Raw genomic sequence first — 14949 nt, forward strand, 5'->3', positions numbered from 1 at the left:
ACAGCTTCTAGCTTTCAGCATCTTTACCAATTTAGTGGATGTGAGGTGAAACTTCAGAGTGGTTTTCATCTGCATTTTTTCTGATTATTTTTGATGTGGATACCTATTTTTTCATACAGTTACTGATAATGCATATTTCTTCTGAAAACTGTGTATGTCTTGGACCATTTATCTATTGAGAAATGGTGCTTAGCCTCCAGTATTTGGGCTAGTTATTTGGGTTGCTTCTGAGTGACGTTTTGTCTGCCTTTTCTACTCCAGATCTGGTGGAAGGAGGGTCACGCAGGTGGTCCGGGACTTCCTGTACGCCCAGAAAGTTCAACCTCCTGTGGAACTCTTTGTAGACTGGCTGGCTGTGGGTCACGTGGATGAATTCTTAAGCTTTGTCCCTGTCCCTGATGACAAGGTAAGGTCCCCCAAGGGAGGCCCTTCATGAACCCTGGAGGGTCAAGTGGCCCAATCATCTCTTCTAAGACTTTTCTGCAACTTTCCATAAGTGATGAGTTTTATGATCATCATTGTCGTATGCTCTTATTATGCATGCATGAACACAGACAAGAGACACCATGGCACACTGGAATTAGGGTTGGATTTGGGGTCAGAGGATTTGGCTTTGCTACTTCTGAGCTGTCTGATCTTGGGTAAAACCCTTCCCCTCCCTGGGCTCTAGCTTGCTCATCCGTAAAGTGAGAGGTTGGACTAAATGACCTGTAAGATCCCTGGATTCCTAATCTTGGGTCTGCTACTTACCGAATGTACATTCAAAGGCAAAGTCACTCGGCTTTTCTAGGCCTCAACTTCTCCATCTGTAAAAGCGAGATTGGATGAGAGTTCAGCAATCATTTGTTAAATGCCTGCTCTATATCAAGCACTATGTTAGATGCTGAAGAGAGAGGGGAAAAATCCCTTGCCCTCAAAGACTTTGCATTGTGTTGGGTGATTGGAGCTACCCAGACGGGCTGGTAGGGGCTTGGACCCTAGTTCTAAATCTGTGATTTTATAATTATACAGGGTAAAGACGCATAACCCCTTGGCATCAGGTGCTTAGCCCTGCTAGCCTCCATCCCCTTAGATGCTCAGGTTGACAAACCCCCAAGCCCATCCTGCCTAGCTTGTTGTAACATTGCCCCTGGGGCCACTGAAGTTAGCAGGAGGCCTGGCCAAGGGTTCCATGGACACCCTGGACCCTTTGTGTGCTGCCTGCAGAGCAGGGACAGAATCTCCATCCTATATGAATGAACTGTATCGGGGGCCCAGGGTGAGGGAATCTGCCTTTTTCCATACAGGGTTTCCGCCTGCTTCTGGCCAGCCCTGGAGCATGCTTCAAACTTTTCCAGGAGAAACAGAAATGGGGCCATGGGAGGGCCCTCCTGTTTGAAGGTGTTGTCGGTGAGTTCTTTGTCGCACTGCTCTTCCTTATCCCCCCCCCCAAGGTCCTGCTGGACCCTTTTCCCTTCCTTTCCTATGTCCTCAGCCCCCCAACTCCCACCAGTACCAGAGATCTGGGGAGGGACTTTAGAGGCCCTCTGATCCAATGTGTTCAATACCCCTCCCAGAGGAGGGACCAGACTGGTCATCTGGCCTTCCTTTGTTGACCTCCAGAGAGGCAGCCTGTTTCACTTGTGGACAGCTCTAATTATTAGGAAGTTTCTCCTCACTGAGGTTTCCAGCCTGCTCTACTTCTGGCTCTCAGGGCTAGTCAGAGGCCACTGATGAACAAGTTACTAGGCATTGCAGAGGGGACAGAGAAGACGCAGGCCCTACCTTCAAGGTCGGTCACTAGGACAGAGAGAAGGCATTATCTTAGCAGCCGGGAGGCCAGCCTCTGACACTCGCCTCTGTCTCTCCAGGCATTCAGTTTCCTCATCCGTAAAATGAGAGGTTTGGACTTAGATGTTCTCTAAACTTCCTTCTGACTGCACAGTCCTAGGATCATTTATTAGCTTGGGTAGCATATGGTGCCTCTCCAAGCCTCAGTTTCTCTATCTGTAAAATGTTGATACCTCACAGGATGAGGAAAAAAGTTTTCAAAATCTTAGATATGCCATAAAATACAATAGAAAATGTAAGTGATTATGATTCAAGGAATGCTAATAAGAATACCAGCTCCCATTTCACTGCATTTGTCTATTTTATATAACACTTTCCTCACAACAGCCCTGTGTGTGGTATGGATTTATGAATCCAAGAATTAAAAACAGAGGCATCTCAAGGTGAAAGTAGAAAGGAAAATTTATTATGATCCCGCGGGAAAGGGCAACTCGAGGCACCTCTCAGTGTCAGAGAGCGCCGGACACAGAGAATTGGGGTGTTTATATAGGTCCTTAACCACAATTCCCCCTCCCAACCTCCTCCCTCTCAGCTTGCAGACGTAAGCCTTGAGGGTACAATCTGGACGCGATAAATCTACCCAGGGACAATGGCAAAGAACAAATAGTATGGTTATTTTTGACAAGCAGGTAACGGACATAACCTCCCCACCATTCTTATCCCATTCTCCCATCCATCTGAAGTGATAAATCTATCTTAATGACAATGACAATGAACAAATGGTTTGGTTATCTGTGACAGGCAGAAGTCAGTTGTTGGTTACCTCATCTTCACATCTGTGGCAGACTAGCCTTTCCCACCACCCATACATTTGTGACGGATATCCCCTAGCACCCTTACACCTTGTCTCCCATCATTCTTATACCTAACTGGTCTTGCATGTCTACATTGCACCTGGCTTTCCGGCTTTTCATCCATTCTTCTCCCAAGCTGGGGGTCCCTTATCCTGGGGTCAATACACAAGGGGTGAACATCCTATGTCCTATCCTTATTCTCAGAGGATTTTATGGTTGCTGACTTATTCACCTCAACCCTTCTCTCTTTCAGGCCTCTCACTCTTAGGTAAATACACAGGATGGGAGCATCCTGTGGCCTATTCTTATCCTCGGGGGCCTTATGGGTACTGGCTTGGCTTATGGAGGGGAAAATATTAGAGAAAGGAAAATATCTAAGTAGAGAAATGGGACTCACTATCCTACTTATTTCTATTTATTTAATTTGTCCTCTTTTATGGGAGGTCTTCACTCATTCCACACACCTGTGACTCATTTCTCATTTTACAGATGGAGAAATTGAGGCTCAAATATTTTTATTTTACAGATGGGGAATCTGCAACTCAAATATTATTCTCACTTACCACATGAGGAAATTGAGACTCAAGTGTTATTATTTTCATTTTACAAATGGGGAAATTGAGGCTCAAATATTATAATTCTCATATTACAGATAGAGAAACTGAGAAACAATATTATTCTCATTTTATAGATGAAAAAACCGAGGCTCAAATATTCTCATTTTACAAATGGGGAAATTGAGGGTCAAAAATATTATTCTTATTTTATAAATGGGGTAACCGAGGCTCAAATATTATTCTCCTTTTACAGGTGGGAAAACCAAGGCTTAGAAAGGTGAGGTGGCCTGTCCAAGTCTCGCAGCTAACAAGTGATTGTGATATTTAGATGATCTTAGAGGTCATTTCAGTATGCTTCTGTACCCCATCATTTTTCAAGTGAGGAAACAGGCCCAGAGAAGGAGGTGACTCGGGACCTTGGCATTTTTGAGTCCACAGCCAGTAGTCTCTCTCCTGCATGGACCACCTGTTGTGGCAGGGCTAAAGCTTGAACCCAGACCTTCTAGCTGCAGTTCTGGGGATCTCTTTATTACCTACCCCCCAATTGCCTCATAGTCTGGTTGGTGAGAGAGTTTATCTGTGCATGGAAGGATAACTCAGCATTCCAAGTAGTAGATATCCAATGGCAAATGAGAGAGACACACAGTCGTTGAGTCACTCCGCAAACCTTTATTAAGTACTGATTATATGTTAGGCATTGTTCTAAGCACTGGGAATACAAAGAAAGGCAAAAAAAAAAAGCCTATCCTCATGGGGTTTCCATTCTAAAGGGGGAGACAGCATGTTAATGAGGAGGTACGTATAGACTGGGTAGATGGCTTTGTAACACCAGAGAAGGTCTTAAAGGAGGAAGAGCTCCCTTAGGCTGAGATGGTGGTCAGGACCACTTCCTGGAGGAGACACCCTCCCCAAAGCAGACCAGCAAAATCATCAGGATTTCAGGCCTCTGGGCAGCGATCCAAGGGCTCGGGCCACCGAAACTTCCCCACCCAGGGCCCCTGGGCACATACCTGTCTGTCTCTGGAGTGATCTGATCTAATCTCAGAGCCTCAAACCACATTAGCCCAAGTTGTCTCAGGAATCAGTGAGAACAACATGATACACTGGGAAAGGGGGGTGGATGTGGATTTTGGAGATATTAGGTTTTATATCCTGCTTTTGAAACTGTGAGACCCCAGGAGTGTCTCGAGAGCAGCTCAGCTCCCACCCTCCCTGACTCATTTGGTCTGCTCTGCTTGGCCAAGCACTAATGAGTATCAGATGTCAGATGAAGCTATAGATGGAATGTTTGTCCAATGTATGGGTGTCCCGAAGCTAGGAGGTGTAGTTAGCATATTGGATGACAGAACCAAGGTCCAAAAAGGTATCACTATGCTAGAAATATTAGGCCTAGTCTAATAAAAGGAATTTAATAGAGAGATGTAAAGGCTTATATTTGGGTTCAAAGAACCAACTGTTGGACTCGTAGAAAAACTACAGGATGGGAAAGTTTGGCCAGACCGTGGTTTGGGTGAAAATGACCTGGGGGTTTCAGTGGACTGAAAGTTCAGTATTAGACCACATTGTGGCATGGCCAGCACACACAAAAAAAAGTGAATATGATTTTAGATTGCATTAATAGAAGCAGAGATTCAGAATGGAGGTGGGGATAGTTCCACTGTCCTCTGCCCTGCTTAGATTATGACACTTCGGTTTGGGGGGACACAAAAAATTGATCCCCAAATTGCTTGCCTTCTCAATGAGGTGGGGAGGGAAAGGAGGGAGAGAATTTGAAACTCAAAAAATTTTAGAAAAGAATGCTAAAATTGTTTTTACATGTGATTGGGGAAAAATAAAATACTAAAGTTAAAAAATTGATACCATTGGTTTTCATATAGACTTTGTTTCCAGATTATCCTTATTCCCTCTCCCCTACCCAGGGATCCATCTCTTATAACAAAGGCTAAAATAAAAGGGGGATGGGAAGCAAAATAAACCACTATATCGAGTGAATCTGCCAGTATATGCGATATTCCACACCCATAGTACCCCACCTCTACAAAAAAAGGGGGAAAAGCACATTTTTTTCATCTATTCTTTGGAGCTACTTCTTTGAAAGGATACTGGAAAACTAGAGTGTATCCAGAAGACAGTGTGACCAGGCTGGGGTGGGGTGGGGGGGGGGGATTGTAGGTTATTTCATGCAAGGACAGTTGAAGGACTTGGTGGGATTTTGTTTGGAGAAAAGAAGGTATGAGAGAACCACAGTAATTGACTTCAAGTATGTGAGGGGATCTCATGAGGGAAGAGAAATTTGACTCATTCTGCTTGGCCCCAGAGGTTAGAACCAGGAACAGTGAGTAGAAATTGCCAAAAAGCTCATTTAGGCTTGAAAAGAAAAACCTACCTCTCCAATGGTGAGTATCCTGATGGAGAGAGAAGGCCTCCTCACCAGAGGTCTTCAAGTAGAAGCTGGATAAACACCAAACAAGTACATTGTAGTGAGTATTCCAGTCCAGGGATGGTGGCCTCTGTTGTCCAACCCTGAAATTCAATGATTCTACCATATAAGGGCGAGAAACCTAAGCCGTGTTATGCCGCTCTTAGCCCAGCTTACCCCTACCCTGGGCCTCCCTTTCTCCTCTTTCTTAGGGCCTGACCGCCTTTCTAGGAATTCATTTCAGGCTTCCTATAATTCAAAGGCACTGATACCACTGGAAAGTTGTAAGATGTCAGAGGGAGGAGGTCACCGTGGGGAATTACCACCACCCCCAGCCCCGACTCCCACACTCAAACATGTTTGCAAAACTGCTTTGCTAACCAAGAAGGTGTCCGGTCAACCTGCAAAAATATAGTGACTCAATGTCTGAGAACTTGAACCCTGCCTTCTGGCCTAAAGCCCTCAAAGCAACAAGATTTTAAGGGAGGAATTTTTTTTTTAATTACTGACAGTAATTTCTAACTTGATTTCTCTCCTTCCGTCTCTTTCCCTCCACCCACATTTCTGTTTCATCTCTCCTTCTCTCTGTCTTTGTATCTCTCCTTTGTCTCCCTTTCTCCTTTCTATCTCTCTATCCCCACCCCCTCCCTCTCTCTCTCTGTCTCTCTTCTTTCATTCTCTCTTCTCTGTCTCTCTGTCTCTCTCTGTTCTTTCATTCTCTCTTCTCTGTCTCTCTGTCTCCCTCTTTCTTTCTCCTCTCACTGTCTCTCTCCCTATCTCTGTCTCTGTCCGGCCCCTCCCTTCCTCACTCTTTCCTCCACAGGGAGTTCACATGTGAAGACCATGTCCATCAATCAGATCCTCTCCAATGAAAACCTTATCAGTTACAACAAGTTTGTCCAGGTACTGGGGAGGGGATGGGGAAAGTTGAAGACACTCATTAATAAGTCTCCTTTATTGCTTTTTATAAAGAGGGTCAGAAGGCAGAGAAAAAGAAATCCTAGAAGAAAAAAAATGTCACCGAGGCCCCACCATCCCCAGAAGGAAGCACCCGACCTCCTTTGCTGATTCCGGTTCCTTAGTCACTCCTATGGCTCAGTAACACATTGAGTCAGAACAGTTGCAAGGCCCAGTGTGAGGTACTAGTGACTGGGGGTTGTCTTTCTCTCTGCTTCTCTGGAAGACTTGTAGAGAGGTGTGGCCCCAGGTGCAGCCCCAGGCAGAGGCAGAGGAGCTTGTTGCTTCTGGCAAGTGGTTTGGGGGCCACTGAGCAGCCAGCTGACCTGCAGCACCCACTACTACAGTCCCTCCTTTGGCCAGGGGTCTCTAGAAGGCTCTGGTTAATGTAACTACATTACCTGAGAAGGACAAGATGTGAAGCTACTATCTGCTAATAGATTAATCTATCAGAAGGGGTGTTGAGAAAGATACTGGTTATCATGAAAAGAACCCTTGGTTTGTAGACATAGAGTCTGGATTCAAATCCTGTCTCTGTGACCTTGGCCTTTACTTCTCTGCCCCTCAGACCCTCACCTGTAAAATCTGGGAGTCACATTAACTGATCTCTAAGGTGTCTTCTACCTTAAATCTATGGTCCAATGATGATCCAGTGACCTGGACTCAAAGGCCAGCACAGTTACTAATTACATCCAAGGAGATAAGGAATGAACCAGAGGATGTGATTTCTGAGACAATGGTCCTTAAGAGGCTATAGAGAATGGGGGAGGTAAAGCAGGCTAGGGTAAGGTCAACATCCCCATTTTCAAAGAAGAGAAAAGATTGATGTTTATAAACTAGAGGCCAATCAGCTTGACTTTGACTCATGGGGAAGTTCTAGGATGGTTCATTAAAGAGATAGTTGGTGAAAGTCTAGAAAAGGAAGCTGTGATTACAAAGGACCAGCGTGGCTTCATCACCAAAAGAGCATGCCAGATGAACCTTATTTGAATGAGAGAACAAAAGAGCATTTATTTTTATGAATGAAAGAACAGTTATTAAATGCTTATTATGCCTCAAGCATAATAGCTGGGCAGCTAGGTGGCACAGTGGATAAAGTGCCAGGCCTGGAGTCAGGAAGACTCATCTCCCTGAGTTCAAATCTGACCTCAGACACTTACTAGCTTGTGACCCTGGACACGTCACTTCACCGTGCTTGCCTCAGTTTCCTCATCTGTCAAATAAGCTGGAGAAGGAAATGGCAAACCACTCCAATATCTTTGCCAAGAAAACCCCAAATGGGGTCATGAAAAGTTGGACATGACTGAAAAAATGACTCAACAACAAAATGGCTCCAGGCAATAGTGGGGACATAAATGCAAAATTGAAATAGTCTCAGTCCTCAAGGGCAGTAATTTCTAATGGGAGAGACCTTCCATTTGGGGAAGATGTGGCCAGGGATTGGGTTACTAGAGCAGAGAAATATTGTAGATAGTTTACCTAGATTTTAGCTAAGCATTTGATAAAGTCACTTGTGCTATTCCTGTAGATGAGCAACGTAGCTCCTAGAGAAGGAATGTTGAATGTAGGAAGGGGAGTGCCTGCCAACATCTGGTTCTTACTCGACACGGCCTCAGCGCCAGGCTCTGGCTCCTGGGGGAGGTTTGTATGATGGTTGAGGGTGAAACTAGGTGATCCTTCGTAGAGCGAGACAACATCATACAGAGGCTCCTCGCTCAAGCGGTCTGTGGATTCTCTCCTGGAGCCGAATCCTTCTCTGGTTTCATTGTCATTCTCTTCCCTGCTAACTCTGCCTTTGTCTTTCCCACTGTGCTCACCACCCGTCCCTCCCAGAGTTGCATCGACTGGAACCGAGAAGTCCTGAAGCGAGAGCTGGGCCTGGTGGATCGAGACATCATCGACATCCCTCAGCTCTTCAAAACGGAGAGGAGGAAAGCGGTGGCATTTTTCCCTGACTTGGTGAGAAGGAGGAATGGGAGGACAAATGGTGGTCTCTGGTGTCGCTGGGATTGTTAGTATTGTTGTTAATAATATCTCTCTAAGGTTTGCCACAGCTCTAGGAGGGAGTTAGGCGGGCCTCATCATCCCTGCTTAATGAAGGGGGAAGTGTTTTACATTGGCCTGGCATAGATGGGACAAGTAGCAAAGAGGAGGCTAAAATTAATGGAAAACTCCAAGAGATCCGACCTAGAAGACAGGAAGGTCTGGTTTCAGTTTATGCCTCTGACTAAATCCAATGTTTCTATTGTACTTTAAGGTTCACAAAGAATTTGTTCTTATATCCTTTGGTCCTCAGGACAGCCTGGGAAGGGAGGGACTTCTCCATTATTCTCATTCAATAGGTGAATAAAATGAGTTTTCAAGAAACAAGCACCTTGCTCAAATTCACCCAGGTGCGAAGCAAAGATTCAAACACAGGTCTCCTGATTCCAAAACTGGTGCTTCTTCCTTCCACCCCATCATATCACAATGCCCCTGTTTTATAAAGAATAAACTGAGGCATGGATTGGTTAAGTGGCTTGTCCAAAAGGACAAAGTAGGTGACTAAGCTGAGGTTCAAACTTAAATCTTTCCACTAGATTGAGTTGTTTGAAATGTTGTCCCCCTTGGACTGGACAGGGCTGTCTTCTATGTGCCAAAGGATTTCCTGTGGCCTGCATGAGATCCAATCATTTATTTGTTTTCTTGGAGAGGGAATAAAGATCACAACACAGCCATGACAAGGGACCAGAATGGACCTGGAAGAAGAATCATAAGCTATAGGACCACAGATTCAATCTTGGAAGAAGAATCATAAGCTATAGGACCACAGATTCAATCTTGTAATCTCAGAGAATATCTAGTCCAATCCCCTCATTTTATAAATATAAAAACTGGGAGCTGGGAAAGGGAAGCATCTCAGCCAAAATTCTGCAGGTAGTAAGTAGCCAGGGGGATTCTAACTCAGGTCATCTGACTCCCAAGCAGGGACATTTCTGCTGCACCAAACTCCCTCCCAGAGGCCTGAGGGCTGGAACAAAATTTCTGTGAACCAAGAAAATTTGCTCCTTTGGCCAGTTTGTCTATAGGCAGGCAGGCAGGCAGTTTATAAATCATTCCAGAGCCTGACCCTGAGTGACCTTTCTTAATAATAACTGACATTTATCTAGCATTCTAACATTTGCAAAGTGCTCTGTTCATTCTCTGACTCGAGCCTCATCCCTGCCCTTTGAGGTAGGCCCTACAGAGATTATTATCTCTATTTTACAGATGAGGAAACGGAGGCTCACAGAAGCTGTGACCCAAGGCCTCCCAGCTAGAAAGTCAATGAATCATTTCTTAAGTGCCTACTGTATGACAGGCACTGGGTAGATGCTGGGGTTATACATGGGGCAAAATGATGTTATGTTAGCACATAAGCAAAGACCTCAAGAAGCTTCCATTTTAATAGAGAGAAGCAATGTCTATATCTTCTAAATATCTATATGTCTATATTCATTACTTACCTATCTATCTGAAGGAGAGTGGTAGTCAGAAAGAGGTATTTGTGTTTAGAAAGTTACCAGTTTATAAAGCCATAGAGGAGTAGATTGACACATCCATTTTATGGTAGAGTTGATTTGATTATGGTTGCAGAACTGGAAATAGGGGAGGAAGGGAGGTGGAAAGAGAAAAGATGGTGCATGATGGAGACAAACCAAAGGAGAGGGAGGCATCAGCACTGACAGAGTTTATTCCTCTAGGGCAGAGTTTCTAGTCCAGAAGGCAAAGAGAGTGGTGAGAGGATGACCAGGGAGGGAAGTGACTAGAGGTAGGATGAAGATATTGATAATGATGATGGTGATGGTGATGATGAAGAAGAAGATGATGGTGGTGGTGGTGGTGGTGGTAGTGGTGGTGGTGATGAAGAAAAAGAAGAAGAAGAAGATGATGATGATGATGGTGGTGGTGGTGGTGGTGGTGGTGTCGGTGGACCAGGGTCTTCCTGAGCTGTCCACTTCCATCACTGTAATTCACCATGTTTCATTGTCTCCTTTCCAGAAGCTCTGAGCTCTTTTTCAGGAGGCCACCAGGAAGGCAGGTGGCTGTACTGGGTCACTTGTTGACACAGTGGTCAGGCTGGACTTTGAGTGATGCCTCCTGACATACAGGCCTAGGCTTGAAAGATACAGGCTTTCTTCCTCTCCTGTCCCCACTTCCCTTGTTCTTTCCTTCCTCTTTTCAGTTAAATCTCCCTTGCCCCTACATTTCAGCCTTGTTCTGAAACCCACAACATCACTTCCCTTTCCTTTCTTCCTGCAAAAGCAGTGGCTGACTTTTAAGATAAGCTTGCAAATAAGTTCAAAACACCCCAAATGGTTACCAGCCCACCTTTCTTCTGCCCATCCTGGCCCCCATCTTAAATAATCATGAACTGCAAATGACAGTAGGTCACAGGTAGCTGTCTGCAAAGCTTCCATCAAAGGAAGGCATTCAATTGAACAAAAATACATTAAATACCTACTATGTGCAATGCACTTTCTTGGGCATTTGGGATACCAAAATAAACACTGACATAGTTTGTGGCCTCAAAGAGCTTACGGTCAGTCAATAAGCATTTATTAAGTACCTATTATGTGCCAGGCAATGAGTGAAAATACAAAGAAAGGTGCAGACTTGGTCTGCTCCCAAGGAGCTCACACTCTAATGGAGGAGATAACATGCTAACAATTATGAGCAGAAACAGACTAACTGAGGGTAGAGGAAGAGTGGGCTGTGTACAATAAATATGTATAACACAACAAACAGAAGAACTGACATTTCTTGAGCGCCTACTATGTGTAGAATGGCAGAGTATGAGTGTGAGAAGAACATGGTGAGTCAGGCACTGAACTCATTGGAGAGAGTAAAGACCTGGAGATAGAGAGATGTCAGGGACCTTGGAGGTCATAGAGCCCAACACTTTAAGAAGCCCAGAGTGGTGGGGTCACTTGCCTAAGGTCATACAGGTAGAGAGAGTACAGAAGAGATAAGATTCAAATCCAGGGCCTTTGACTCCTAATCCAGTGTTCTTTACAACCCATCACTCTGCCCCTCTGTGAGTACATACCAGTAACAAGAATGGAAGAGAGGGTGATACAAGGGAATGGCCTGGACCCCAAAGGAGCAAAGAGCTCATTTGGGGGAGGTGTGATAGAGGCGAAGCCTATAGGTGGGAGTTGGGATCAAGAAATGGGTCCTCCCTTCCTTATGGCCCTGAGTCAGAGACAGGAAGAGGAGTGACCTTCAGTTTAGAAGTAACAAGGTTCTGGGCCTGGATTTGAACCTCAGCCCTACCCTGTATACTACCTATATAACCTCAGGCAACTCTCTTCCCCTTCTCAGCCTCAGTTTCTTCATCCATAAAATGAGAGAATTGGATTAAATAGCCTTCCAAGTCTAAGTCTATGGTCCTATGAACAAATCACTTCTTATCTCTGGGCCTCAGTTTCCTAATCTGTAAAATGAAGCAGTTGGACCAGATGGTCTCTAACATCTTTTCCATTTCTAAATCTATGATCCTGCATGTCACTGAGGAAACTGAAACATTTAACTTAGACTCCATCCTTACCCTGATGCAGCCCCTAGTAAGAATAGAGAGAAGAGGCTCCGAACCCAGAAAGCTCTAAAGTACAAGGCTCCGTGCTTTGGAGAGGCAAAAACAAAGTCCTCTGCTGACTGAGGATGAGGTCTTTACTGATTGGAGTGAGAGTGGGGAGAGAAGGAACCAGAGAAGGCTTTCTGAAATCAGGCTTTAAGTATGGATGGGCTGAGTAGATTAAGTGCTGGGAGAAATCTGAGGATGGGAGGTCGCTTTAATCTGGTGGAGCCAGGGAACAACGGATGGAAGAACAAGTATCTGACTTATGTCTTGAGGGAAAGGAGAGCTTCTATAGAGTCAGAGTAGATGAAGAGAGAAAGAGGCTGTTACAAGAATCAGAGTCAGGGCAGAATGAGTAAAAGCAGAAAGATGAGAGAGGGCAGGATGAGAAACAGGAATCCAGTCTGACTGAAAATGTACAACACATGAAAAGGAGATAAGGCTGGATGGGTAGTGTGGAAGCAGATGGGGAAGGGCCTTGAATGCCAGGATCAGAAGATCATCCTTTGTTCATTGAGCCATGGGAAGTCACTAAAGGTTCTAAGTAGAGGAGTGTCATGATTTTGGCAGGATATTAGAAGCTCTTTGTAGCCATGAGTGCCCATGGTGATGTGATGCCTTTCCCTCTAACATCCCTTATTTTCCACTCTGTGGTCACAGGTGAACATGCTCGTGTTGGGGAAGCACCTGGGGATCCCCAAACCCTTTGGGCCCATCATCAATGGGCGCTGCTGCCTGGAGGAGAAGGTCCGGTCCTTGCTGGAGCCACTGGGCCTCGAGTGCAACTTCATCGATGACTTCACCCCCTATCACATGCTGCATGGGGAGGTACACTGTGGCACCAACGTCCGCCGGAAGCCCTTCCCCTTCAAATGGTGGAACATGGTCCCCTGAGCTGGCTCCCTTCCCTCATCCTCTCCTCTGCCTGGGAACTTCAGTATGAGACAGAGGGAGGATTCACCTGAACAACAGAAATTCAACAAAGCAAACAAACCTAGGAAGTTTTGAGAAAGACTGAGTCCCACTGGAAACGCCAAGCCCTTTCCCTATGGTCCCTCCCCTACATTAGCTCTCTACCTGGGAGCTGAAAAGCTCAGAAACCAGGTCCTCCCTCTCTACCATACAACAAGAACTCACCTTTGCTGACTCCCATGTTTCTCAGGTTTGAGACTCACAATGAATCCACCAAACTGTTCACCTGCCATTTCTTCCTTTTGTAAACTCCTCTTCAGAAAAATTCTAGTATATAGAGTTATATCATAGTGATGTCATCTCCTTCCTTCAGTGAGGCTCGAGCCCCCACCAGGCTCACACCACCAGGCAAAAGGAAAAATTCACAAGCCAAGTTTAGTTTGGTCCAGTTCCTTCCAACCTAACAGAGCAATAGAGCAAAGAAGCAAGATCATTACTAATGTCAAAGGGTCTAAAAAACCAAATGGAGGCCATAAGCACATCACCCAGCAGCTCGGTCCTCAGAGCAGGGCCTGCGAGTTAGAATGAGAAGAATTCATAGGACAAGCATCTATGGGGATTGTCTTTTTGTTCTGAGAAAATCCAATGTCCCTCTGCTAGACTGAATTCCTAGAGGGCATGGGCTATATCTTATATGTCTTCCCATCTCTCCCCTAGTACTGAGTTCAAGGTCATGTATATAGTAGGTGCTAAGTAAATGGGTTTATTTTGAAGTGTCAATATGAAGTTAGGTTTCCAACAAATGGATGATTCCCGTTGTGATCCAGCTTTCAGGAATTTTCAGGTCTGAAAACTTGAGATCTCTTGGGAATTCAAAGATACCAGGAATTCTGTGAGATTGAGAATAGGGAAAAAGTCAACAAGCATTTAGTAAATATTTACTACATGCCAGGTGTAGTGCTAAGTACAGAGAGAGACAGATATTAGCAAAAAGAAAGAGCTTATGTGGTAATGAGCAAAGACAGTCTATGAAAGGGAAAAGCTGGGGGTGGGAGGGTTGGAGAAGGGAAGACATTTAGAGACCAGAGAGGGATGAAGACATGAACATGACTGGCCTAGGCACTTCCTTGAGATGCAGGCTGTAGGAGGAACAGACCAATCAGAGAAAGGGGCCTTAGAGGCAGAGACATCTTCCAGGGCAAGAAAAGTCACAGAATCTCCCAATTGGAAGGGAGCTTGGAAGCCATGCAGTTTAAGTCATACCAGAACAAGCATTATCTTGGCAATGAACCCAAGTGGTCATCCAGCCTTTCCATGAAGACCCCCAGTGATAGGGAGTTCACTCCTTCAACCATGCCACTTTGGGGCAGCTCCAACCATCAGGAAGATTCTCTGGACCTCAGTCCTCGATTTGCCTCTGTCCCTAGTTCAGCCCTCTGAGGCCAAAGAGAACAGGCCTTCAAATATTTGGTCTTTATGGTTACTATATTATTAGCATGATCATATAACACATATTATCATAAAGTAGGTAGATAGCTGGCCTCAGACTCAGGAAGACCCAGGTTCAAATCTTACTTCTGAAACATGTTAGCTATGTGCCTATGATTGGTTGTAGTCCTCCCTTCTCAAAAAGGACCAAAATGATATCACTAAGTTAGAGTCAAGTTACAATGCGTCCTGCTATGGTTGATCAGACCAATAGAACTCAGAATGCTCTACCACAGGTCGGGCACAAATTGTGTGAACATTAGGAATAGATACTCTAAATTTGTGTGTTTCCTTTGAGCTACTTCAATTCTGCTTTGCTCATGGAACACAGTACCTTCTCTGATATGGACACACCATGCTGGGTGGTCCTGTGCCAGTGCTCCCATGTCACAC

General features: G+C 45.0%; 1 protein-coding gene across 1 annotated transcript in view; it reads left to right on the forward strand.

Moving 5' to 3' along the window:
• The window catches only part of LOC118837815 (protein-arginine deiminase type-3), a 53495-nt gene extending 40445 nt beyond the window's left edge, over positions 1–13050 (forward strand). The window contains exons 12-16 of the mRNA XM_036744915.1: positions 262–406; positions 1287–1393; positions 6428–6503; positions 8391–8516; positions 12817–13050. Coding sequence (XP_036600810.1) covers positions 262–406; positions 1287–1393; positions 6428–6503; positions 8391–8516; positions 12817–13050 — 688 coding nt within the window. The remainder of the gene's footprint in view (positions 1–261; positions 407–1286; positions 1394–6427; positions 6504–8390; positions 8517–12816) is intronic.
• Positions 13051–14949: the final 1899 nt, after the last annotated feature.

This window comes from Trichosurus vulpecula, chromosome 2, assembly GCF_011100635.1.
Source record: "Trichosurus vulpecula isolate mTriVul1 chromosome 2, mTriVul1.pri, whole genome shotgun sequence".
Lineage (NCBI taxonomy): Eukaryota > Metazoa > Chordata > Mammalia > Diprotodontia > Phalangeridae > Trichosurus > Trichosurus vulpecula.